At 54.3% G+C, this 27,114-nt stretch overlaps 1 protein-coding gene across 1 annotated transcript; it reads left to right on the top strand.

Moving 5' to 3' along the window:
- Positions 1 to 1,047: 1,047 nt before the first annotated feature.
- On the top strand, positions 1,048 to 27,055 carry MYBPC2 (myosin binding protein C2). Its single transcript, XM_066271409.1, has 28 exons — positions 1,048 to 1,190; positions 2,553 to 2,687; positions 3,152 to 3,238; positions 3,521 to 3,669; positions 4,084 to 4,201; positions 4,858 to 4,906; positions 5,036 to 5,095; positions 5,798 to 5,991; positions 6,260 to 6,392; positions 8,115 to 8,239; positions 8,331 to 8,436; positions 10,079 to 10,251; positions 13,229 to 13,394; positions 14,413 to 14,519; positions 14,835 to 14,864; positions 15,357 to 15,496; positions 16,600 to 16,759; positions 16,847 to 16,951; positions 17,393 to 17,581; positions 18,987 to 19,121; positions 21,672 to 21,839; positions 22,015 to 22,103; positions 22,191 to 22,386; positions 22,613 to 22,752; positions 23,882 to 24,041; positions 24,234 to 24,370; positions 25,487 to 25,673; positions 26,933 to 27,055. The coding sequence occupies exons 1-28, from the start codon at positions 1,172 to 1,174 to the stop codon at positions 26,941 to 26,943; spliced, it is 3,468 nt and encodes a 1,155-aa protein (XP_066127506.1). The 5' UTR covers positions 1,048 to 1,171; the 3' UTR covers positions 26,944 to 27,055.
- Positions 27,056 to 27,114: the final 59 nt, after the last annotated feature.

Below are 27,114 nucleotides of genomic sequence, written 5' to 3'. Positions count from 1 at the left end.
GGGTATTTGACTTCCCTCACACCGGGTCCCTCACCCTGCGACACCAACACCACCTCCTCACTACCCCTGTCCACCACCTTCACCCCAAGACCTCCACACCCTTCCCCTCCCTTTTGAATCCACCTTGCCCTCCTCCCATAACACCTGGGGTCCCCAAGACCCTCCCCCCCAATTCCTCTCCGCACGTTGAGTCCAGACATCACCACCCGCCTTCAGAAAGTCACAGGTCCCTCTGACGGGAAGGACGCCAACGTCTGGGCATCCCTCCAGGGCCTTCCCGGCCCGCCCCCGCTGCCGGCACCCGCGTCCGGTGCCCGCCGCGCCCGCTCCGGGAATCGTCCCGGGACGTGTGCCGGGCGCCGTCCCAGGAGGGGCGGCGGCAAGTCCGGGGTCTCAGGTGGCCTGGGCCCCAGGCCTTGGCGTGTGCCCACGTCCGGGGGCGGATTTCAGAGTCCCCGAACCTTTGTGCCCTCCCTGCAGGCACAGAGACCTCCTGCTCGCCCCCCCCTCTCTCCCGGCAGATGTCCTGCCTACGCGGGGAAACCGGACCCGCCCCCAGGGCTCTGGTTTCCCGAAAACTACTGACTTGCACATACTAAGAATGGCTTTCTAGACCCTGTCTTCTCCCCACCCCCACCCTCGTGCCACTCACCCACTTTAGTCCTCTCAGGCCCAAGTGTCCTGGGCTCCTCCCTCAGACTCAGGAGTCCGGGCCCCTCCTCCTCCCTCAGACCCGGGAGTCCTGACCCCCGACTCCTCCCCCTCAGATGCGGGAGTCTGGCCCCCAGCCGCCCCCCCCCCCCTCAGACCCAGGAGTCCGGGCCCCCGGCCCCTCCTCTCCCATATCCAGGAGTCTGGGCCCCCCAGCCCCTCCTCCCTGAGACCCAGGTGTCCTAAGCCACCCCCCTCCTCCCTCAGACCCAGATGTCCGATGCAATCCCCTTCCTCCCTGGGGACCTGGCGTTCAGCCATCTCTCCTTGTTGGGCTGTGGTTTGCCCTGTAGAACAAGCGGACTGTGGGCCGCAAGGGAGGGTGGGGAGGCCCGTGGATGCCTCCCAGAGCCTCCTGGGAGTCACTGCACTCCTTAAAGGGTTCCCCCTGGAGGCCCACCTGTCCTCCCTAGGGCCCAGAGGGACACCGCTGAGGGTCAGCAGGAGGAGGTCCGCAGACATGCCTGAGGCAAAACCAGGTGGCTTTCAGGACTTCCTATGTGGAGATGGGTTCTTTTCTTTTTTTTTCTTTTCTTTCTTTCTTTCTTTCTTTCTTTCTTTCTTTCTTTCTTTCTTTCTTTCTTTCTTTCTTTCTTTTCATTGATGAAAGAGAAAGGGAGAGAGGGGAGGAAGGGGGAGAGAGAGAGAGAGAGAGAGGCATCAACTCGCTGTTCGGCCTAGTTGTTCCATGTAGTTGTGCACTCATTGATTTTTTCTCATGTGCCCTGACCAGGAACAGAACCCCCAACCTCAGTGTGGCGGGGGGCAGGCGAGGGGAACATTGCTCTACCCACTGAGCCACCCGGGCAGGGTGGGTCATTTCTGAATGGAGTCTAGGGGCTCCCTCTTTTTGTGATGTTGGGTAATGGGGCACCTCCTCTGTGTAGGAAGGGGTTCCTACCTTTGTGTGAAATGGGGATCCCATGTTTGTGTAGGGTGGAGAATCCCTTTCCTTGTGCAGTGAGGTTGCTTTGTAGGGAGTTTGGAGGCCCATCTCCGGGTGCTAATGGAGAGTCTCTGATTGTGACTTTGACTTCCTTTTTCTGGATGGGGATGGGAGTCCTGTATGTGTGAACAGTTGGCATGTTGATTGGGGTCTTCTACATTTGGGGGTGGGGTTTTATGGGTAGGGATGGGGCCACTTGTCTGAGTGAGAGTTGGAGCGGTTCTCTGTAAGGGCATGGAGTCCTCGTGTATGTCGAGATGAGGGATTCCTGTCTGCGTGGTGAGGCGAGATCTGTGTGAGGATGAGGGACCTCCTTTTATGGGAATCAAGGCTTCCCATGTAGGAATTAGGGAATCTTTATAGGGGCCTGAGAGGCTTTCTTTATGTGCAGATTGGGAGCCCTTCTTTGAATGGGTCTGGGGACATTTCTTGATATGGAAATGGGGCTTCCTCTCTATGGGGAAATAAACAGAAGAGACAAGTCCCAAAGGAGGAAACCTCCTCCTGGGGTGTTCAGGCCACTGGCACCAAGTCAACCAAGCTGTGTGTGTGTGTGTGGGGGGGGTCCAGCCCCTCACTGTGGCTGGGGCCCCAGTGGGCCAGGAGCCAGCAGGCAGGGCAGGGCAGGGCAGAAATGCTGTGGTCAGCGTGAGGTGTCCAGTTTCCAGTCCCCATGGAAGAGCTAATTTTACCCCCAGGACCCAAAAGGTCAGGGCCTTGTGGCCTGGGTGGATGGTGCCCAGCCTGCCTGGGGCAAGGGAAAACCTGGTCCCATGGGCTCGGGATTAGAGGTAAATTTGTCTGGACTCCTTGGGCTGAGGGAGGAGGGGGCTCTGGCCCAAACTCTGAGATTCTAGAAGAAAAGAGTGCTCAGCGGTGAACATTGACCTCACAGCGGCCAAAAAGGCCCCCAAAGGCAAAGATGCCGCCCAACCAGCTGCCAAAGAAGCTGCCCCCGCTGCTCCTGCTCCCGAGGAGGCTGATCCCCAGAAAGCCCCCCCAGAAGAGGCTCCTGCAGAGTCCCCCAAAGGTGAGATGGTGGCTGGTGGGCTTAGCAGAACCTGGACCTTATCCCTCGGGCTCCTGTCACCACTCTGCCCCCTCTCTGTCCTCCCCATGGCTCCCCAGGGCTCCCTTGCCTTCGAGCCCCCCACCCAACAGCTGGCTGATTCATCACCAAGTCCTGGTGGATTGGGGCGCCCCAGTCCATCTTGGTGTCTCTCCTACTGCAAAGCCCCATTCAAAACCATCCAGCCTACCACCTTCCAGTTCACAGATGGGGAAACTGAGGCCCAAAGGGATGGGGGTGCATGGCCAAGGTCATGCAGCATCCTGGGTGACACATGGCCTTTTCCAGGTCAAAAGGAACCCCTTCACCCCATGGCCTTTGGCTTCCGAGCAGAGAGGGTCCATCACTGGCTTTAGGCTCTCTCCCCAAAGCGGCCTGGTGTCCCCTCCCAGCCTGCCTCAGACCCGAATCATGTCTCCCAGCAGAAGCCTCACCTGAGGACCAGTCCCCCACTGCCGAGGAGCCCTCTGGAATTTTCCTGAAGAAGCCAGATTCTGTGTCGGTGGAGAATGGTGAGGGAGGCCTGGGGGAGGGGGCTCTGGGGGTCTGGGATCTCAGTCTTAGGAAAGAGGGGCTGGGGGAAGGTGGGAGGGGCCAGGGGCCTGGACTCCCAGGTCTGAGGAAGGAGGGGCCTGGACTTCCGGGTCTGAGGGGGGCGGGGCCGGACTCCTGGGTCTGAGTGGGGAGGGGCCCGGGGTTCCCAGCCTCGGAGTCATCTCTGTAGACTGAGTCTCATGGTTCCAGCCTGACCATCCTCTCCCGCTCCCACCTCCCCCATCCCCACCCCCATCCAGGAAAGGACGTGGTGATTGTGGCCAAGCTGAACGGGAAGGAGCTCCCAGGCAAACCCACCATCAAGTGGTTCAAGGGGAAATGGCTGGAGCTGGGCATCAAGAGCGGGGCCCGGTTCTCTTTCAAGGAGAGCCATGACTCCGCCAACAACGTGAGGGCCCGGTGGGACACGAGGGCGTGGGCCCGGGGCTAGAGGCTGCAGGCCTCGCTGCTCGGAAGGCCTGTGTGCCCCTGAGGCGCAGCCCTGCGCCCGGATGCCCATAGCTGGTGAAGGAAACCCGCGGGGCTAGCGACTGTGCGGGCTGCTCCTCGGAGGCCATGCGGGGTGGGAGGGGAAGAACGTTTGGGTCAAGTCAGGCTGCACTTGGACACGGTGTGTGCGGTCCCAGAAAAGTCTCAGAGGGTCAGGGGCCTGGGCCCCCAGGGTCAAGATCGTCTAGGCCTGGGAGGGGACAGCTGTGGGGATGAGAGGGGGACTTGGAGGGAGAGTTGTGGGTGAGCTATGGGGAATGTGGGGTGGCGCTGGGGCGGTCACGTGCACCCACACGCCCGGCCTGGCCCACAGGTGTACAACGTGGAGCTGCACATTGGGAAGGTGGTTCCCGGGGACCGCGGCGATTACCGCCTTGAGGTCAAAGCCAAGGACTTATGTGACAGCTGTGGCTTCAACATCGATGTGGAGTGTACGCTGGGGGCTGGGAGGGTGGGGGCCAAGGGTGTGTGTCTGGGGGGGCAAGTGTAAAAGAGCATAGGGATGCGGAGTGAGGAGGGAGCCCAGATTCAGGGACCAGGGTTCTCCAAATTGGGGAGACATTCAACATGCTCAGAGTGGGAGGGGTGAAAAAGTTTGGGGTCTAGGGGCGCACTTGCGAGGGTTCAAGGGGAGAGTCAGTTCCAGCACCACAGCCTACAGGCTTGAAATGGGGGCGGGAAGGGTTTGGGAAGGGAGGTGTTCAGGTTTAGGGAGTAGGGTGTGTGAGTTTAGGGTGAGGGTGTACAGGATTCACGGGAGGTTACACAGATTTGGGGCATGTGTATGGAGCCCAGAAGGGCTGCAAGCTCTAGGGGTCTATATAGCCCAACATGTGGGGGCTTAACTCTGGAGGGCGCAGGGAATGAGGTTGTCCAGACCTGGGGAGAAGGGCATGCTGGCCCAGTATGAGGGGGCACAGGCTGCTGAGAGGGTGACACCTGGCAGCTGGGAAGTGAATCTAGAAGGAGAGGGCAGCTGGGCCACGGTGAGGGGGGTGCTGGTCCCAGAGGTCTGGAGGGCTGCTCGTGGTCTTCGATCAGCACTTGCCTCCAGCGCACCTTCTCTCCCCCCATGGCCTCTCCCCAGCGCCCCGTCAGGACTCCTCTGGGCAGAGTCTAGAAGACTTCAGGCGTTCGTAAGTGACCCTGGACCCTGGGGAGAGGGGTTTCCCGTGGGGGAGGGGAGGATCAGGGAAGGCAAGAAGTGGGAGCCCAGGGTCTGGGGGGACCTCTAAGTAAGTTCACACCCATCTCAACGGCCACAGTGATGAAGGGAAGTCTGAAGACGCTGGCGAGCTGGACTTCAGTGGCCTGTTGAAGAAGAGGTGAGCCCACCTGGCAGAGGGAAGATGGAGGCCTACGGAGGGGAAGGGTGCTGGCTGAGGCCCCACCGCCCTGTCACTTCCCCACTGCCATCTATGGACTCCCTGCCCACCCGTCCACCACCTTCTCTGACTACCCATTGCCTGCCCACTGGCCACCTGGCCACCCAGCCATTTACCCACCCTTTAACCTTCATCCTTATGTCCACTTCCCACTCAGACCCCAGTTCACTCCCCATCCACTTGTTTGCCCAACCAGACGTCTCTCCAGCCATCTGTCCATCCATCTACCCAGCAATCTCATCCACCCATCCAACCAGCTACCTCTATCCATCAGCTAATCTATCTGCCCACCTACTTGCCCATTGGCCCCTCTATTTACCCTTATATCCATTCATCTGCCCACCATCTTCCCACCTGTCTTCCTGTCCATCTACCCTCACACTCAGTCTCCCAGTTCTGAACAGGAAAGAGATGGCATCCGATGGGGGGTCAAAAATGTCCCTCTGAGGCAAAAGACAGGAGCGGGAGAGACTGCTTGGAGGCCCAGAGGCTAGGGTGGAGGCTGGGCCGATGGTCCAGGAGGGAGAGACTAAAGGACCACAGGCCCAGAGACAGAAAGTGACTTGGGCAGGTCACGTAGCAAGTGGGCAGAGAAGGCAGAGGGAGACCCCAGGGTGGCCTGGCCTGCTCTCTCCCCCTCAGGGAGGTGGTTGAGCAGGAGAAGAAAAAGAAGAAAGACGACGATGACCTGGGCATCCCGCCTGAGATTTGGGAGCTCCTGAAGGGGGCAAAGAAGAGCGAATATGAGAAGATCGCCTTCCAGTACGGTATCACCGACCTCCGTGGCATGCTGAAACGGCTCAAGAAGGCCAAGGTCGAGGTCAAGAAGAGTGAAGGTCAGCGCTGGTCTGAGGGAGGTGGGCCCCGCCCATGGGGACCCTGACATCATGGGTATCTGATGTTTAGACCCTGGACCCATCATTTGGTGGCCCCCTATCTGAAGAGGACTAGAGTCTTGTTATCAGAGACCTCCATGTTCATAGGAGGCTCCTTGACCTTGACCTTAGAGAGCCCATAGTCTGGGGAGGGACTTGGCAGCTCTGGGGATGGCCAGGGCCATGAGAACCTCGTAGCTCCAACCGCCCTGCATCCTTCAACCTCCAGCCTTCACGAAAAAGCTGGACCCTGCCTACCAAGTGGACAGGGGCAACAAGATCAAGTTGGTGGTGGAGATCAGTGACCCAGACCTTCCCCTCAAGTGGTTCAAGAACGGCCAGGAGATCAAACCAAGTAGCAAGTATGTGCATGGGGCAGTCCCCAGGGTGGGGGGGCGGGGCTGGAGCCCAGAGAGAGCACCCAGAAATAAGCCTAACCACTCTTAACCCAGAGAGGTCACTCCATCACCCATATGAAAGGTGTGAGTACCTCAGGAGAAAAATAGACAAAGGCATTGTGGACCAGGAATTCAGTTGAGAAGAATCTCAAATGGCCAATATGGCATACATATTCAATCTTGCAAATAATAATAACAACAGTAGCAATAATGATGCAAATGAGAACAACTCTTTTTCTGCTCTTCAAATGGGCAAAGACTTTACAAAATGATAAAACCCAGTTCTGGAGAAGATGTTGGGAAGTGGGAAATGTCCCCAAATGCCGCTGGTGGGAATGTAAATTGCTAAGTCCCCGAAACGGCAGAGTATTAAAAGCCTTTTGGCAGTGCAATTTTAGGTACTTGTTGTCAGGGAAATAGCCTGGTTATGCTTATTTAGCTGCAAGGATGCTCCACGAAGCATTTGCTGTTGTAGCAAAACATGAAAAACAACCAAAATGATTCCACGTCCAAAGACGTGTCGCTAAAAAAGATGTCAATGAAAAATGTTCTAAAATATATACTGACTTGGAAAGCTGTTTAAGATTATTATGTGCATTTCTGCTTCACAAAATATCATTTACATATGTAGAGATAAAAAGATTGAAAAGACAGAGGCCAAATATGTTTGCATTTGCTGGGACAGTTATGGGTGGATTCTTTTTTTTAAATTGTTTTTTCCTTGGCTGTTTCCTCTGTCTGTCATCATGAGCATTTGGGATTAGATACAAAGTTATATTAGTCAAGGTGTAGGTTAAGCTGCTATAACTGAGTCCCTTGAATGCATTACTTTGAGTTAGACAGTTGTGCTTCTAATTCAGGGGTCAGGAACCTTTTTGTCTGAGAGAGCCATTACGCCACATATTTTAAAATGTAATGCCTTGAGAGCCATACAACAACCTGTGTACGTTATGCATTGTCCAATAAAAATTTGGTGTTGTCCCAGAGGACAGCTGTGATTAGCTCCAGCCACCCGCAACCATGAACATGAGTGGTAGGAAATGAATGGATTGTAATACATGAGAATGTTTTATATTTTTAATGTTATTTTTTTTATTAAAGATTTGTCTGCGAGCCAGATGCAGCCATCAAAAGAGCCACATCTGGCTCATGAGCCATAGGTTCCCGACCCCTGTTCTAGTTGTATTTCTAGTTGATGGGGGCAGGTGGACCAGCTCTTCTCTGAGACTTTTCGGTGACCCAGTTTCCATATTTTCGGCTATACCATCCGCATGATTTTAGCTGGGTCATAGGCACATCTGTGTCTGGTGGACAGAAAGAGGGGAAGGGGAGAAGCCCAAAGCCAGCACTCAAAGTTGAAGGTGACCTAACAGTTACTCATGTCACATTCACCTGCTGTTCACTGGCCCTAGCTCAGTGGTGCAGCCCTTCAAGCCACAAAGGAGGCTGGGAAGCGTAGTTCTCTAGGTGGGCTGCTGTGTACCACTGCTAAGCGGAAGGCGAGGATGGGGATGGGTGAGCTGTTAGCATTTCCTCTGTGAGTATTTAAGTACTAGAAGTTGGGCCATCTCTCCCCTCCTGCACAGTTTGTTTCTGGGCAGGAATGACTGGCCTGAGAACTGGTGGGCGGATCGGCCCCAGGGCTGAGACTCCGCACCCTGGACTGAGGCGAGGTTTTCGCACCAGGTATGTGTTTGAGAATGTTGGTAAGAAGCGAATTCTCACCATCAATAAGTGCACGCTGGCGGATGATGCTGCCTATGAAGTCGCTGTGGCTGACGAGAAGTGCTTCACCGAGCTCTTCGTCAAGGGTGAGGCCGGCATGTCAGCCTGCGCTTGGGAACTGGGGCTCTGCGGGGGGTCCTGGAACTGCTTGACCCCCTGTCCCCTCTGTGCCCACAGAACCTCCAGTCCTGATTGTGACACCCCTGGAGGACCAGCAGGTGTTTGTGGGGGACCGGGTAGAAATGGTGGTGGAGGTGTCAGAAGAAGGTGCCCAGGTCATGTGGTGAGTGGTGCTTGTCCCTGACCACCACACAGGGGCCCACAGCTCCCTGCGTCAGCCCTGGTCCTCATAGCCTTTCTTGGTAGTCCCTCATGGCTTTGGCTCTTTACCCGGTAGTCCCCAGGAGTCCTCAGCCTTTCTCTCTAAGTCCTGATCATCCTCTAGAAATTCTAGGACAGCTGACTTTTACCTGTTCCATCCCCTTTTGCTGATCCTTGCTACTTCAGATTCATTGAATCATTTATTCATCCATTTGATCAGTCATCCATCCTTTGGCCTATCTAATTCATCCATTCATTCGACATCCCCCCATCCACTCATCCATCCAGTCATCTATTTATTCATCCCATTGATTGATTCATTCATCTACTTATTCACCCATCCACCTATCTACTTATCCACCCATCTCTCATCCATCTATCCATCCATCCATCCATCCATCCATCCATCCATCCATCCATCCATGTGCGCACCCAACCGCCCACTCATCCACTCACTCATCCATCCATCCATCCATCCATCCATCCATCCATCCACCCACCCAACCACCCATCCACCCATCTACCCACTCATCCATCCACTCATCCATCCATCCATCCATCCATCCATCCATCCATCCACCCACCTATCCATTTATCCATCCATCCACCCTTCATTCATGTATTCCCACATCTATTCATCCACCCAATAAATATTGTGACACCTTAGTTGTTAATTGATTGCTTTCTCATATGTGCCTTGACTGTGGGGCTACAGCAAACCAAGTCACCCCTTGCTCTAGCCAACAACCTTGGGTCCAAAGCTGGTGAGTCTTGCTCAAACCCGATGAGCCTGCACTCAAACTGGCGATCTCGGGGTCTTGAACCTGGGTCTTCCGCATCCCAGTCTGACACTCTGTCCACTGCGCCACTACCTAGTCAGGCCACCCAATAAATATTAATTAAGCACGTAGTGTGTGGTGGCACTCTTATATATGTTGGAGCTATAATGGATGGAAAGAAAATATGTCAACATGGTACCTGCCCATGGAGTTTACAATCTCATAAATTGCTGGAGTATGCAGGTGTGAGATGTATTAGTGAAGTCATCACATGGATAAATATAAGAGTTCTATTTTGGCAACTGTTTCAGAGGAGCTGTAACTGATGTAACCACTTTTTTAGTAGGATGAAGGGATTCAGGAAGTCATGGAAGTCTTCTTAGAGGAGGTGATGATTCTGCTGAGATTTGAGTGATGAGGAAGTAGAAATGAAGCAGAAAGAAAGGAGTGTCCCAGGCAGGGGAATCACCATTTATAGAGGCCACAATATGTGGCATTTCTTTGTGAGCTCAGGACTGCCTCCATGTTCTGTCCTCTCCCCATGACCTCTTTTTGTGTCTCCTGACCTCCAGCTCTGACCTTGAGGCATTTCCCAGTGACCTGTGTCCTCCTCCTTCCTGCTTCCCCACTCCCTGTGACCTCCACTTGTGACCCATTGTTTCAAGATGCCTCAGCCAACCTTAATCTCTCCTCCCTCTTGTGACTTCCCTTTGGACTCCTGACAGCCCCACTAAGGACTGTCTCTCTGGTCCCTGACTCGGCCTCTGACATCCAGCCCAAGGCTGTGCGGGCCCCTCACTTCCCCTTCACATCCCCTCTGCCCAGGATGAAAGATGGCGTGGAGATGACGAAGGAGGACTCCTACAAGGCACGGTACCGCTTCAAGAAAGACGGGAAGCGTCACCTTCTCATCTTCTCAGAAGTCACCCTGGAGGATGCGGGTCGCTTCCAGGTCATGACCAACGGCGGTCAGTGCGAGGCCGACCTCATTGTGGAAGGTACGAGGCCTGCAGGTGGGGCAGGGGCTGCACAGCACCTGCTTCTCTCTGCTGCTCACAGCTGCTCAGGCCCCACATGACGCCTCTCTACCTCACACCACATGTGCAGCTCACCAGCAAGTCCTCAAAGGAGATCCTAAATCTGACTCCCTCCACCCATGGCCCATCCCTGGCCACAGTCTCCATCCCCTCATGCTTGGAACATTGCAGTAGTCCCCTCACTGGTTGCTCTGTCTCCACGCCTGTCCCATGAAGCACGCGCGCGCACGCGCGCGCACACACACACACACACACACACACACACAGAGCAAGCCAGAGTGATCCTTGTAAAAGGTAAGTCAGATGGTGAAAACTGAATACAGGCCCTGGCCGGTTGGCTCAGCAGTAGAGCGTCGGCCTGGCGTGCGGGGGACCCGGGTTTGATTCCCGGCCAGGGCACATAGGAGAAGCGCCCATTTGCTTCTCCACCCCCCCCCCTCCTTCCTCTCTGTCTCTCTCTTCCCCTCCTGCAGCCAAGGCTCCATTGGAGCAAAGACGGCCCGGGCGCTGGGGATGGCTCCTTGGCCTCTGCCCCAGGCGCTAGAGTGGCTCTGGTCGCTGCAGAGCAACGCCCTGGAGGGGCAGAGCATTGCCCCCTGGTGGGCAGAGCGTTGCCCCTGGTGGGCGTGCTGGGTGGATCCCGGTCGGGCGCATGCAGGAGTCTGTCTGACTGTCTCTCCCCGTTTCCAGCTTCAGAAAAATACAAAAAAAAAACCCCCAAAAACAAACAAAATGAATACATTCTGTAGTCTAGGTGACAGTATTGTACCCACGTCCATTTCCTGGATTGAATATTGGACTGAAGTTATCTATGGTGTCGCCATCAGGGGATGCAGGGTTGAAGGGTACATGGGCCTTTCTCTATGCACTATTTCTGCAAACTCCCGTGAATCTGTAATTCTTTAAATATGAAAAACTACTCAAGGCCTGACCTGTGGTACCTCAGTGCATAAAGTGTCAACCAGGAACGCTGAGATTGCTGGTTTGAAACCCTGGGCTTGCTTGGTCAAGGCACATATGGGAGTTGATGCCTCCTGCTCCTCCCCCTTTCTCTCTCTAAAAATGAATAAATAAACTCTAAAAAGAAAATGGGTCATTTATAGGTCAAATAAATTATGTTATATCCATATATAACCATAAAAAGGGGCAGTTTTTAAAACTGTAATTATTTTAGAGGGAAAGGGAGAGAGAAACATCAATTTGTTGTTCTACTTGTTTATGCATTCATTGGTTGATTCTTGTGTGTGCCCTGACTGGGGATTGGATTGAACCCACAACCTTATGTATCAGGATAATGCTCTTAACCTACTGAACTACCCAGCCAGGGCAAAAAATTAAAAAATATATATATTTATATTTATTTATTTATTTATTTTAAATTTGGTGAGAGGCAGGAATGAAGAGAGACAGACTCCTGCATGCACCCTGACCAGGATCCACCCGGAAAGCCCACTAAGGGGCAATGCTCTGCCTATCTGGAGCCACTGCTCCATTGCTCAGCAACCAAGCTATTTTTTTAAAATAACTTCTTTTTTAAAAATTATTTATTTATTTATTTATTCATTTTAGAAAGGAGAGAGAGGGAGAGAGAGAGACAGAGAGAGAAGGGGGGGAGGAGCAGGAAGCATCAACTCCCATATGTGCCTTGACCAGGCAAGCCCAGGGTTTTGAACCGGCGACCTCAGCATTTCCAGGTCGACGCTTTACCCACTGCGCCACCACAGGTCAGGCAGCAACCAAGCTATTTTAGCACCTGAGGTGGAGGCTGTGGTACCATCCTCAGTGGCAGGGGTCAACTTGCTTGAATGAGCCATGACTGTGGAATAGAGAGAGAGAGAGAGAGAGAGAGAGAGAGAGAGAAGGGGGAAGGATGGAGAAGCAGATGGTTGCTTCTCCTGTGTGCCCTGACTGGGAATCAAACCTGGGATTTCCACATGTCAGACCAATGTTGTACCGCTGAGCCAACCTGCTAGGGCCAAAAAATAAAAATATTAAAAAATATAAATCAGGCCCTGGCCGGTTGGCTCAGCTGTAGAGCGTCGGCCTGGTGTGCGGGGGACCCAGGTTCGATTCCCGGCCAGGGCACACAGGAGTAGCGCCCATTTGCTTCTCCACCCTCCCCTCCTTCCTCTCTGTCTCTCTCTTCCCCTCCCGCAGCCAAGGCTCCATTGGAGCAAAGATGGCCCGGGCGCTGGGGATGGCTCCTTGGCCTCTGCCCCAGGCGCTAGAGTGGCTCTGGTCGTGACAGAGCGACGCCCCAGAGGGGCAGAACATCGCCCCCTGGTGGGCAGAGCGTCGCCTCCTGGTGGGCGTGCCGGGTGGATCCCGGTCGGGCGCATGCGGGAGTCTGTCTGACTGTCTCTCCCCGTTTCCAGCTTCAGAAAAATACAAAAAAAAAAACCACACACAAAAAACATATATATCATATATATTTGATCATATATATATGATCAAATCCCAGCTGTCTTTCACTAGTCTGTGTGGCTCCCGCCTTGCTCAGACTCAACACAAAGTCCTCTCCACGGCCCACAAGCCCCAGGATGTGGCCCCATCTATCCTGCCCATTTCATCTCCCACCACAGCTGCTTTGCTCTTCTGCACTAGCCTGCTTGCTGTTCCCACACTAACACGCCTGCTTTTTCCACAGGGCATTTGCACATGCCGTTCCGTCTGCCTGGGGACTCATGCTTTCTCCTGTGGACTCATCCCTCCTTTCCCTAGGGCTTCATCGCTCCCTCTTGTTTTGTTTATGTGTTTCCCTGTTCATTGTCTGTCTCCTAGCTAGAATGTTAGCTCCTCGAGGCTAGTGGATTGTTTCTGAGTTGTTCATGGCTATATCCCCAGTGCCTGGAACAGTCCTTGGCACGTAGTGGGTGCTTGCAAATATTTGTGGACTGACTGGAGTTGTGACAGCCCCTCTCCTTCTCTCCTCATCCAGAGAAACAGCTGGAGGTCCTGCAGGACATCGCGGACCTGACAGTGAAGGCCTCGGACCAGGCTGTGTTCAAGTGTGAGGTGTCTGACGAGAAGGTGACGGGCAAGTGGTACAAGAATGGAGTCGAGGTGCGGCCCAGCAAGAGGATCATCATGTCCCACGTAGGGAGGTGCGGAGGAGGCTGTGGAGGTGGTGGGGGTGGGTGTGTAGGGGGAGACAGGGCGTGTGTAGCAGCTAGCTCTAGCTGCATAACGATTATTCCTAGACTTGGTGGTTTCGGAGAACAAGGACTTACATAATTGAATCTGGGGGCTGGTGGGAGGCTGGCTGATCAAGGATGGACTTCCTCGTGCTCTGTGGACAGCTGAGGGTCAGCTCTGCTCACCTCCTCATGCTCTGTCGGGACTGCGGCTGGGAGAACCGGGCTGCCTCTGCACTGGCCCTCGGGATGCCACCTCTCCTAGGAGGGCTGGTCCTGGCATCGTCATGTGGTAGAAACGGGTTTTAGGGAGTGCAAGGAATAAGACTCTGTGGCCTGGGCTGAGAATGGTCTCCATGTCACCTCCGTCATATTCTCTTGAGCAAAGGAAGTCCAAGACTGCAAGGTCTCATGGCAAGGGGCCTGGGCAGAGGGAGGGGAAAACTTGTGGTCATATTTGCCAACAGTCTATTACAGGGGTTCTAGCTAAGGAAACAAAGGGCGCGGGCTCCGACATGGACACCTGAGATAAATGCCTGGTTAGGTGCGGAATGCAGAGAGCCACCATGATACCCACAGAATGTGTCCCTGTGGGATTCCTGACAGTAATTCTTGGAGGAATGTAGGCGTTCTGTGGGTTCTCTGTAGGAGCCCTGTCTGCTGCTGGTGGCTTCATGATGACAGGAACAGATCCCAAAGCTTTTTGGGCACTCACTGTGTACCAGGGAGTTTTCTAAGTGCTTTATAACCCTGGATGGATTGTTATCATAACCTGTATTTTATAAAAGTGAGGCACAGAGAGGTTAAGTAACTTGCCCAAGGTCACACAGTTAGTAAGGGGCAAAGCTGAGATTTGAGCCCAGCACTCCAAAGGCCAGAATAGAAAGGGTGGGTGTGAGCATGTCAATGACATGGAGGAGGATATCTCTCCATAGTGGTCCCAAGGGTGACTTGTCCTGACACCTGCCCTGTGCTCCCAACACCTTAGGATTCACAAGCTGGTAATTAATGATGTCCGCCCCGAGGATGAGGGAGACTACACGTTCGTGCCCGATGGCTATGCCCTGTCTCTCTCAGCCAAGCTCAACTTCCTGGGTGAGGAGGCCCCTTGGTTTTCCCCCTAGGGCCTGAATGCCCCCCTCAGGGTTAAGTTTTCCTGACTGCACATAGGGGGGATGGGAACCGGGCACCTGCCGATCCCGGGGGCAGTCAGAGAGAAGACGAGAGAGGGCCCTGTATATGCCGCAGCCTGACCATGTGGGGGTCATATGGGACAGACACAGCCCTGAGCCTAACCCAGCATCCCAGGTGCCAGGGTGACACAGCCTTCCCGCTGCCTCTGGGGTGTGAAGGTGGGATAAGGGGCCTGCTAGATTTAGATCTAACCCCCCTGTTTTCTGTGTTCCCCAGAAATCAAGGTGGAGTATGTCCCCAAGCAAGGTAAGGACCAGGGCTGCTTTGGTAACTGGGGCCTGACTCCTGGGTCTGAGGGGGGAGGAGGGGGGGCGGGGGGGTGCCCATTCCCAGGTTGAGGGGGAGGGGCTGGGGGCCCGACTCCCAGGTTGGGGGGGAGGGGCTGGGGAGGCGACTCCCAGGTCTGAGGGGGGTGGGGCTGGGGGCCCGACACCCAGGTCTGAGGGGGGAGAGGCCGGGGGCCCGGACTCCTGGGTCTGAGGAGGGAGGGGCTGGGGGCCCGACTCCCAGGTTGGGGGGGAGGGGCTGGGGAGGCGACTCCCAGGTCTGAAGGGGGAGAGGCCGGGGGCCCGGACTCCTGGGTCTGAGGGAGGGGGGCCAGAGGTCCCCAGTCTGAGGGAGAAGGGGGGTCTGGTCTCTGGCTGTTGGGACCCAGATTCTTGGGAAAGCCTCTGGAGGGGGCTGGGATGGCCCAGCTGCCCACTCCCAAGTTCCCTAGTACCTTGTCTCTGCCTCCAGAGCCCCCAAAGATCCACCTGGACTGCTCGGGGAAGACCTCGGATAATTCAATTGTGGTTGTGGCTGGAAACAAGCTGAGAATGGATGTTGCCATCTCAGGGGAGCCGCCACCTGTCGCCACCTGGTTGAGGGGGGATGAGGTAAGGTGGGGCTTCCCCGGTGCATAGTCCCTTGCAGCTCTGCTGGGCGACTTCACGCAAATGGCTTTCCCTCTCTGAGGTTCAGTTTAATTGAAAAATGAGGATTATGATTCCTTCTTCAGAGGATTGTTTTGAAGATTAGAAGTTTAGTTTGTCCATCACCTGGTAATGTCCTCACATATGGTGGGTACTCCATCCATCCATCTACCCATTCATTCATCCACCCATCCACCTACTCACCCATCTATCCATCCATCCACCCTCCCACTCACCTACTCATCCATGATCCATCCATCCATCCACCCACCCACCCACCCACTCACACACCTACCCATCCACTCACCCATCAATCCATCCATCCATCCACTCATCCATCCATGTACCCACTCATCCATCCATCCATCCATCCATCCATCCATCCATCCATCCATCCATCCATCTGCCCATCTACCCAACAAATATATTTAGCTTGTATGTTCCAGGTCCTGGGACAGTTCAGTTTTTCTTCTCTTCTTTGGGCTTCAGTTTCCTCTTCCGTAAAAGGGATAGACTCAAGTCTTTATCCATCCTCTCACTCAGCAAACACCCCCAGAGCTTTCCTGTATGCTAGGCTGTGTGCACAGGCACTGAAGTTACAGCCATTCGTGAGACTAAGCCCCTGTCTTCCTGGCGGCCTTGCGCTGGGGAGAGACAGACACATGCCCAAAGAGTCACAGACCAGGGTGATCTGGGTTGAGATAAGGGGAGGGACCAGAAACTATGAGAATTCAGGGGATGGGGCCATCACTCTCCATTGAGGACATCCAAGAGTGCTTCCTGGAAGAGGCGACTTCTGGGCATGTCCTAAAGGATGGGTAACATACAGCAGATAGAGAAGTGGGTCAGGGCGTTGCATGCTCTGGTGTTTGTAATGAAGGGTGGTGTTTGGAGGGCAATAGGGAGTGATGAGGCCAGTGTAGGTCCAACAGGTCCTTTTGTGCCGGCCACAGCCTTGTGTGTGGTGAGGTGGTGGGCAGCCACTGGAGAATCTAAAACGGGGGAGGGCAGAGGCAGGTCTGGGTTTGGGGAGATGTGGAGCATGGCCATTTGGCGGCTGTGTCCAGGTGTTCTCGGCCACCGAGGGCCGGACCCGCATCGAGCAGCGCGTGGACCGCAGCAGCTTTGTGATCGAGAGCGCCGAGAGGGCCGACGAGGGCCGCTACACCATCAAGGTCACCAACCCCGCGGGCGAGGATGTGGCCTCCATCTTCGTGCGAGTTGTGGGTGAGCAGAGGGAGCTGAAGGGGCTGAGCTTGGGGGTGGTCCTCCGAGGCCCTGAGGGGCCCCTGACTCTTCTGCCTCCCCCCGCAGATGTGCCAGACCCCCCCGAGTCTGTGCGTGTCACCTCTGTTGGAGAGGACTGGGCCATCCTTGTCTGGGACCCACCCAAGTTTGATGGGGGGCAGCCAGTCACCGGTGAGTGCCTGCGTACCGGAGTTCCCGTACCCTCCAACCTCCTGTGCCCCTCGATTTCTCTTTGACCCCTGCACGTCCTTAGTGTCCCCAGTGACCCTGCACTGAGATTTGGATTTTGTCTTTGACATCTTGCAATCCCTTTGGCCTTTGCATCATCCTTTACTCCCTAATGACCTGGGCATCTTCACTTGGGTCAATAGCCTGGGATATTTTGTGGCCCCTGACCCCCTGATTCATGTCCTGTGACCCTGCTTGATTCCTGACCCCATGACTGATGACCTCTGATTGCTAGTGACCTTGACATCAACCCAAAATGTATGACCTCAGGCCACTCTGGCCCATGTGGCCTTTTGATGTGACCCTCACTTGCCCAGATGACCTGCGCCCCCTTCCATGGCCTCTCCATGGCCACCCACTACGCTCTGCTTGGGGGGTGTCCAGGGTACCTCATAGAGCGGAAAAAGAAGGGCTCTCATCGCTGGATGAAGCTGAACTTTGAGGTCTTTACGGAGACGACCTACGAGTCCACCAAGATGATCGAGGGCGTCCTGTATGAGATGCGGGTCTTTGCAGTCAATGCCATCGGGGTGTCCCAGCCCAGCGTCAACACCAAGCCCTTCATGCCTATTGGTGATGTCCCTCAACCCCTCCCTGAGCCCCTAACTAACCCTGATCCATGCCCTGTCACTGATCTCTAACCTTACTTCCTGGCCTTTGACCCCATGAAATCTTCTGACTTATGTCCCTTCTCATCCAACAAGGCAACACACTGACTCCCTGGCCTCATTCAATCTCCTGACCTTGTCCTGCCCCAGTACATCAGCTGCTGACCTTCATGGTCCTAGATTCCATGCTGTCACTCGAATATCTTATTAATCTCTGACCTAGCAGACCTCTCTTCCTTTGGAGACCTCACTGTCCCCTGATATCTTTTTAAAAAAAATAGATTTTAGGGGGGGGGAGAGAGAGAGAGAGAGAGAGAGAGAGAGATTGTTGTTCTATTTATTTATGCACTCATTGGTTGCTTCTTGTATGTGCCCTGACTGGGGAATCGAAACCACAACTTTGGTGTATGGTACGATGCTCTAACCAAGTGAGCTACCTGGAGCTACCCTGCCAGGGCCTCAGTATCTTGTGGGGTTTTTTTTCAACTTGATTTCTAGATTGTTTTATTTATTAACTTTACAGAGAGAGAGAGGAAAGGAGACGGAGTGAGAAGTATCAGCTCATAGTTGCCTCACTTTATTTATTTATTGTATTTATAGGCAAGAGGAGGGGAAATAGTGAGGCAGACTCCTGCATGCGCCCCGACTGGAATCCATCTGGCAACCCCGTCTGGGGTCGATGCTTGAGTTCTGAGCTATTTTTAGCACCAGAGGCTGTCATGCTCCTATGGAGCTATCCTCAGGGCCACACTCAAATCAATTGAGCCACTGGCTGCAGGAGGGGAAGAGAGAGAGAAGGGGGAGCAGGAGGGGGGAGAAGCGGATGGTTGCTTTTCCTGTGTTCTCTGACCAAGAATTGAATCTGGGACGTCCATACACTGGGCCAACACTCTACCCACTGAGCAACTGGCCAGGGCCACTTCACTTTAGTTGTTCATTGATTACTTGTCATATGTACTTTGACCAGGCAAGCCCAGGGTTTTGAACCGGGGATCTCAGCATTCCAGGTTGCTGTTTTATCCACTGCGCACCACAGGCCAGGCTTTTTTATTGATTTTTAGTGAGACAGAAAGGGAGAGAGACCGAGAGAAATCTAGACTTGTTGTTCCATTTATTTATGCATTTATTGGTTGATCCTTGTATGAGACCTGACCGGGGATTGAACCCGTAACCTCAGCATGTTGGAACAATTGAGCTACCTATCCAAGGCCTTGATGTCTTATTTTAATGACTCTTGATGACATGTCCTAGCTCACTGATCTCTGGACCACCATAGTCATCCCTCTCTGACCAGTCACTTTAACCCTGAGACTCTGCTGACCTCTGACCCCTCATTTACCCTCACCTCCTCTTTCCCTGGATTCTTACAGCACCCACAAGTGAACCCCGGCACCTGACAGTAGAGGACGTGACAGACACCACCACTACCCTCAAGTGGAGGCCCCCAGACAGGATTGGGGCAGGTGGCATCGATGGCTACGTGGTGGAGTACTGCCTGGAGGACTGTGAGTGAGCCCATCAGGCCTGGTGGGGGCAGCAGCTCACACAGACCCCAGGGGGTATCTGGTCTCGGGAACTAAAAAGAAGTCAGTGCAGGGACTGATCTATGGGGCAGTGAGCTGCCTTTGTGGTGTCTGTACTTATGTGAATCCCTGAGATGGGATGGGTCATGCCTGGTCCCCCACTAACCAGCTTGCTCCCTCTCCCTCCCCCTCCTTCCCTTTTCCCATCTCTACCCCTCCTCCCTTCCTCCCTCCTCTACACTCATCCTCCACACAGTAATACCTTTTCATCCATCCATCTTTTCATCCAAGTATTTATCTACTAGTTGTATTCCTTCTTCCTCTCTTCTATTCATTTGTCCATCCATCCATTTTTCCTTCACTTTTCCCTTTTTCACCCTTTTATTTCTCCCTCCCCTCCATCTCTCCCTCCCTCCTTCCTTCTTTTCTTTCACTTGTCCACATAGTCATCCATTCAACCATCTCTCTGTCCAAAAATCTTTAGGCTCATCCAACTATCCCATCTCTCCAGTAACATGTTTCATCCATAAATCTCTTTTCATGACCATCTTTCTTCTCCCATTTCTTCCTTCTTTCCACCCATCTACCTGTATGACCATCCAACATCAAAGTATCTACTGTCTCTCCATCCATCCATCCATCCATCCATCCATCCTTCCACCCACTCATCTACCTACCTATTTATTCATCTACCCACCCATTCATCTATTCATCCATCCACTCATTGGTCCTTCCTTCCTTCCTTCCTTTCCATCCATCCATCCACCCACCCATCCACCCATTCATTCACTCACCCATCCACCCATCTATCCTTCTACCCACCCACCTACTTATCCATGCATGCATGCATGCATCCATCCACTCATTCATATTTCCACACATCCAACTCTCCATCCTTCACTGAATAACATGCATTAAGTACTGACTCCATGCCAGGCCCAGTGCCATGGCAAAGGGGAAGTCTCCGACATGGTCATCTCACTGGAAGATAGATGAGATCATTTTTAAATACTTTCTTATTGCATTTATTGGGATGACACTGGTTAATAAAATGATAGGTTTTAGGTGTACAGTTCTATAATGCATCATCTGTATATTGTTTTATGTGTTCACCACCCCAAGTCAAGTCTCCTTCCATCACCAGATGAGATCATCCTGACACCGTATCCCAGGCCTTAAAGTCAGACAGATGTGGGTTCCAATCCTGCCCCTACACTTTCTAGCTGTGTGACCTTGGGCAAGTTTCTGAGCCTCAGTTTCTTCATCTAAAGATGGCGGACAGTGCCCATCTTGACATGGTACAGTGGTGGCTGCATTTGGTAATGCATGTACACAATGGACGGTGGGACTCTGGTCAGCTTCCCCCCTCTTTCTCTTCCCAGTGTTCTTTACCCCATTCCTACCATTGGCAACCCCTCCCTGATCTGTGTCATCGCCACCCAGTGTTTCAGAACCTACCCTTGTTAGACTTCACCCTGTTTATTGTTGGTCTGACCTACATTGGTTCACCAACCCGTGGCCATAAACCCAAGATGGAAAGGCACCTGTCACAGAGACAGGAAACCAAAAAGCTGTTTCCCAATTCCTCTGAACCTTGATTTTCTCATCTCTAAAATGGGCATAACATTAGTTAGAGGTGGGATAATAAGCTAATAATATGTGTCCCACTGTTTAAATTGTTTTTTTAGGTGAGAGGAGGGAAGATAGTGAGGGAGGCTCCCGCATGTGCCCTGACTGGGATCCACCAAGGAACCCCATTAAGGATAGGAGCTCCAGTATTGAGTTATTTTTAGTGCCTGAGGCTGATGCACTCTAACCTAGCTATCAGCGCCTGGGGCCATACTGGAACCAGTCAAGCCACTGGCTGTGGGAGGAAAAGATGAAGAGAAGGGGGGAGAGGAAGGGTGGGAGAAGCAGATGGTCACTTCTGTGTGCCTCAATGGGGATGAGGCTGACGCTCTATCCACTGTACCAACCGGCCAGGGCCCTGTCCCACCTTTTTTTTTTTTTTGTATTTTTCTGAAGCTGGAAACAGGGAGAGACAGTCAGACAGACTCCCGCATGCGCCCGACCGGGATCCAACCGGCACGCCCACCAGGAGGCCACGCTCTGCCCACCTGGGGGCGATGCTCTGCCCCTCTGGGGCTTCGCTCTGCAGCGACCAGAGCCACTCTACTGCCTAGGGCAGAGGCCAAGGAGCCATCCCCAGCGCCCGGGCCATCTTTGCTCCAATGGAGCCTTGGCTGCAGGAGGGGAAGAGAGAGACAGAGAGGAAGGAGGAGGGGGGTGGAGAAGCAAATGGGCGCTTCTCCTATGTGCCCTGGCCGGGAATCGAACCCGGGTCCCCCACACGCCAGGCCGTCGCTCTACCACTGAGCAAACCGGCCAGGGCCCTGTCCCACCTTTTGAACAAGGTCATAAGTGCTTAATAAATGTCAGCTGCTGCTAGTTGAAGGCAGGGGAAGGGCCAAGGAGCTGAGGGGTGGGGGAAGGTCTCGAAGGAAGATCCCCAGCATTGCTCCACTCTTGCAGCGGAGGAGTGGATCCCTGCTAACACTGAACCTATCGAGCGCTGTGGCCTCACGGTCAAGAATCTTCCCACGGGAGCCAGAATCATTTTCCGGGTCGTTGGGGTCAACATCGCGGGGCGCAGCCCACCTGCCATGCTGGCCCAGCCAGTCACTATCAGGGAGATTGTGGGTGAGCAGCCCCTGAACCCCTTCCTGACCCCTCTCCTAAAGACCAAGCTGGTGTCTTCTGCCCAGCCCTGTCCATTCCATCATTAGGACCTCCTCCTGCATCCTCACGCCAGTCTCCTGCCGCCCCTCTCCACTGTCTCCCAACCCCGGGCTGACTTCCTGGGTTCTGTCCGCAGAGCAACCCAAGATCCGCCTCCCCCGCCATCTCCGCCAAACTTACATCCGCAAGGTGGGGGAGGCTATCAACCTCCTCATCCCCTTCCAGGTGCGTGGGCAGGTTAAGGGTCGGGGGTCAGGGCTCGGTTCCCAGGGAGAGCCCCCAGCTGACCTCTGCTCCCTGCTGCCCACCCAGGGGAAGCCCCGGCCCCAGGTGGTGTGGACCAAGGGCGGGTCACCCGTGGACTCCTCCCGCGTGAATGTTCGCACCAGCGACATCGACACCGTGTTCTTCGTGCGCCAGGCGGCCCGCTCCGACTCGGGGGAGTACGAGCTGAACGTGCAGATCGAGAACATGAAGGATACGGCCATCATCCGCATCCGAGTCGTGGGTGAGCGGCCGAGCGGGCCAGGGGCAGGGTTAGTGGTGGTGGACAACACGGTGGCAACACGGGAGCCAGGGTGGGAGGCGAGGCCAGCGAGATGAAGAAGGCCCAGGAGGGGGAGGGAAGGGATTGAATGGGGGAGGGTGTGAGGTGGGATGGGGCTCAGAGATACCAGAATCGGGAGAGGAGGCGAGGGGCAGGCATTTAGGAACCACCACCACCCCCCTTCCAGAAAAGGCAGGGCCACCGATGAACGTGACAGTGAAGGAGGTATGGGGCACTAACGCGCTGGTGGAGTGGCAGCCCCCCAAAGATGACGGGAACAGTGAGGTCACCGGCTATTTCATCCAGAAAGCCGACAAGAAAACCATGGTGAGGGACCAGAGGGGCTGGGGCTCCGTGCCCATGCCACGGGTGTGGGGTAGGAAAGCCCGGCCATGGTCAGAGCAGGAGCTGCTGCTCCCCTTTTCCAGCTGGGGAAACTGAGGCACCGAGAGATGGGAGAGTGGGCTAGGGCTGGGAGGACGGGCTTTTGGCTGAGATTTGGTGTCTGATGGGTTTTTTCTTTTTCGTGGTGGTAAAACTCACATGACAAAATTAAGCATTTATTTAATTAAATTAAATTTTAAAAAATTTTGCCCTGGCTGAATGGCTCAGTTGGTAGAGCACCGTCCTGATGCACAGTGGTTGCTGGTTCAATCCCATACAGGAACAAATGGATGTTTCTGTCTCTCCTCTCCTCTCTCTCTCTCTCTCAAATCAATAAATACATTTTAAAAAATGTGTTGACTTTTAGAAAGAAAAGAGGGGAGAGGGAAAGAGAAACATTGACTTGTTGTTTCACTTATTTATGCATTCATTGGTTGATTCTTGTATGTGCCCTGACTGGGAATTGAACCCTCAAACTTGGCCTATTGGGACAATGCTCCAACCAACTGAGCTACCCAGCAAGGGCTAAGCATAATTTTTAAAGTGACATTTCGTGCATTCCCGGTGTTGTACAGTCACCACCTCTATCTAGTCCCAAAACACTTCATCACCTAAAAGGAAACCCTGTATCCATTAAGCAGTCACCCCTCCCCATTTCCACCCACACAGCCCCTGGCAACTCCCAGTCGGCTTCCCCTCTCTATGGATTTGCCTATTTTGGACATTTCCTATAAACAGAACCACACAATTGGTGGCCTCTTTTTGCCTGGCTTCTTTCACTCAACCTCACCTATCAGTGAGGGTATCAGTGTTACATTGTAGCAGGTGTCTGTGGTTCATCCTTTTTCATGACTGAGTAATATTCCAACGCTCAGCTGCTACTACCTTTTGCTTCTCCATTCATCAGCTCATGGGCATTTGGTCGTTCCCATCTTGCAGCCACTGTGAACAGTGCTGCTGTGAAGGGTGGGTTTTCTTAGCTCCGTGCACACTTGGGCATGCTTTCCTTACCCTTGGCCCTTCTTGTGTCTGTGTCCCTGACTTTTCTGGCCCTTCCCTGTCCCCGCACTAGGAGTGGTTCAACGTCTATGAACACAACCGTCAAACCCACTGTACCGTGTCTGACCTCATTGTGGGCAATGAATACTATTTCCGAGTTTTCAGCGAGAACATTTGTGGGCTCAGTGACTCCCCAGGTCTCTCCACAAACACGGCCCGGATCCCCAAGGCAGGTATGGCCGCCTCCCTCCACTGAGGCCACTCCCCGCTCTCGGCTGGGTCTGACTGTGACTCTTCTGCACCACCCAGCCCTGGACTCAAAGTTGATGGCACCTGGTGACAGAGTAGAGGTCCTTGGGAGACAATCAGGACAGCTGCCTTACAGGGCTTCTCCTCACACCCTGCCTCCCCCCACCCCATCCCAGGTATCAACTGGAAACCTCTTGAGTACAAGGAACATGACTTCCGGACACCTCCCAAGTTCCTGACGCCGCTTCTGGACCGGGTGGTTGTGGCTGGTTATTCAGCTGCTCTCAACTGTGCTGTCAGAGGCCACCCAAGGGTACGTGCATGCGCATGCATGTCTGTGTGCCTGTGTGTGTGATGCTGAGGCAAATCTTCTGCAAGACAAAGCCACCACTCCTCCCCACCACACCCCCGCTTTCTCTCTGATTTCTCTTCTCCATTCCTGGAATTAGCTCACTTTGAACCGGCGGGTCAAAATCCACCTGCCACCAGTTTCTCTCAATAAAGTTTTATTGGAACACAGTCCTGCTCACTTGCTTGTGTATTGCCCATGGCCGCAGAGACCACAGGGCCCACACAGCTTAAAATCTTGACCACCTGGCCTTTTACACACAGAGTCTGCCACCTTCTGGTCTGACTTCCAAGTTTTTAGCCTTGGCCTTTGCAGGCACCCCGCGGATTCATTCATTACTCACCTTCTCCATCTGTCTGCTTCGTTCACAAACTCCACTCACTCATTCAGCACTCATTGTTCCCCTCCCAGTCCATTCATTCCCTCAGTCCACTCCCTCACTGCCTTTGCTACGCACCTCATTCATTAACCCCATTCGTTCTTCCAACACATACTTTCAAAGGCTTTCTCAGTGTGCTAGTGACTTGGATAAGAAGGTCCTGTATGCTGGAGGAGACAGCATTACTGCAGCATCACAAAATGACTACAGCATTAGACAGGCTGGCACATGTGCCAGAGGAGTACAAGCAGCCATGAGTGTGTAAAGGAGGCCTTCAGGCCCCAGCGCAGCGGTTGGGGGGTGGCGGCTGAGCGGAGACCTGAGACAGGCAGGTGCTGACTGGGGGAAAGAGGAAAGGAGAGCAGTACTGGGGGGAGAGCACCGCCAGGGTCAAGGTCTGAGGTGGGAGCCTGCCGGGTCCGTGTGAGGAGTGTGCTTGAAGCAGAGGGAGGCGAGGGGACAGCAGCTACGGGCCCAGGCCCAAAGCATGTGGGGCCCCGCAGGACACACAAGGGATGAGCGCTTCCTCCTCCAGAAGAGGGGACAGAGGATCAGAAAAGTGACTAGGCCAAGGTCATCCAGCCGAAGTTAGGAGGTGGCACGGCCAGAATGAGAATTCGGATCTTGACCCCAAGGCCCATTTTGCTGTCCCTCTGGGGGACCCTTTGTAAGCTGGCCCCACCCTCTGCTCCCTTCCACAGCCAAAGGTGGTCTGGATGAAGAACAAGATGGAAATCCGAGAAGATCCCAAGTTCCTGATGACCAACTACCAGGGGATCCTGACGCTGAACATCCGCCGCCCGTCCCCCTTCGATACGGGGACTTACTCCTGCCGGGCTGTCAACGAGCTGGGGGAGGCCCTAGCCGAGTGCAAGCTGGAGGTCCGAGGTGAGGCGGTGGCCCTCTGCCTGGTGGCCCCATGCGCATGCCCTGCACAAAGCTCCTCAAGTCAGAACCTGAGGACAAGAGGCCACCTGATGAAGGGTGGAGCAAAGGCAGCACAGGGCATCGGAGGGGTGGGGTGGGGGAGCACCAGATCCAGCCTGGGCCGCAGTACAAGGTTTAAACACCAGAGGTGAGGACAAATGAGTGAACGAGGAGACCTTAGCAAATGACAGCTAGGGCCTCCTGCGGGAGGCGTGTGTGCACAGCGCAGAAATAAATGTGGGTAGTGGCAGAGGGCTCCGGGCCGTGGGAGCCCAGAAACATGCCACCCTCCTGCGCAAGCTCTGTTCCTCCCCACCTCAATCAGCCCGTCCCCTCCTGTGTCCCAGAGCCCCAGCCTGTCTGTCCTCGTCCTTCTGAATTCTCCCCCGGCCTGCCTCCACCTCTGCCTCTCTTCAGTCCACTGTACACGGGGCCCTAGAGGACTCTATCTAGGGTGACTTGGCCCCCCCATGGGGTCCCCAGCAGCCCTGGGGCCCCTCAGCCTGGTGTCCTCATCCTGCATCTGGTCCCTTGTCCTGCTGCATCCAACCTCATGTACCCCCATTTTCCGCCACACCGTTCCAGCCGCACCAAGCTGTTGGCCATCAGACAAATGGGCCGTGTTTCCTCCTGGCCATTCTGTCTGCCCAGAACACTCCTCCTCACCTCCTCCACGCTGGGCTCACATCCATCACACGTCCTCCAGTCAAGACTCTGTGGGGAGGGTGCTAACTCAGTCCCTCAGGGGCAGCTTCCAGAGTCCCTCCCTGACTGTGACTTCTCCTGGCCCTGATGACAGCCCGGCAGACAGAAGTGGCATCAGAGCCTGAACAAGGGCTCAGGGACCTGCAGGCCTTGTGGCTGTCATTCCTCAGGCTGACCCAATTTCTCCTGTTCTGCTGTCCCCTTTATCAACTATCGAATTGGCTCAGAAATATCCCCACTCCAGGATTCCAGTAACAGCTTGTCACCAGCAGCTGCTCAGAAATCCCTAAGCAAAATGTCCCGGTTTGGGGTTCAAAGCTACAGCAAATCAGGTGCACCACGGCATTGGGTTGGCTGCCCAGCAGAGATGAAGTGCAGGGTGGTGAAGGGCAACTTCAGCCCCCTTCTGGTTGATGGAATCCAGCAGGACAAGGGGCTTGGCCAGGGCACTTGCATTGGGGAAGCCAGGTCCCTGCAGCCCCCCTTAGCCACTCTTTTTCTCATTTTTCCCACAGCGCCGCAGTGAAATGCTCTTCCACCTGCCCAGATAATTGGCTGCTAAGTCCTGACCAGACATCCCTGGACAGTGTTTCCCCTTCAGGAGCTATTACTGAGAAGATAACAGTCTTGTCTGGTGACACACGTGTCTGTCCTTCTTGAATCTGTAGCTCTGCCTTCTTCACCTGGGGGTGGGTAA

The sequence above is a fragment of the Saccopteryx bilineata genome, chromosome 3, assembly GCF_036850765.1.
Source record: "Saccopteryx bilineata isolate mSacBil1 chromosome 3, mSacBil1_pri_phased_curated, whole genome shotgun sequence".
Lineage (NCBI taxonomy): Eukaryota > Metazoa > Chordata > Mammalia > Chiroptera > Emballonuridae > Saccopteryx > Saccopteryx bilineata.
This window is presented reverse-complemented; position numbering and strand designations above follow the sequence as displayed.

What these genes read in the sequence shown, in the direction of transcription:
- MYBPC2 (XM_066271409.1), top strand. An exon ending in AGTGGCCTGTTGAAGAAGAG is followed by an intron (nt 5,096 to 5,797) that starts GTGAGCCCACCT and finishes TCTCCCCCTCAG; the next exon opens with GGAGGTGGTTGAGCAGGAGA. An exon ending in GGCCGACCTCATTGTGGAAG is followed by an intron (nt 10,252 to 13,228) that starts GTACGAGGCCTG and finishes CTCCTCATCCAG; the next exon opens with AGAAACAGCTGGAGGTCCTG.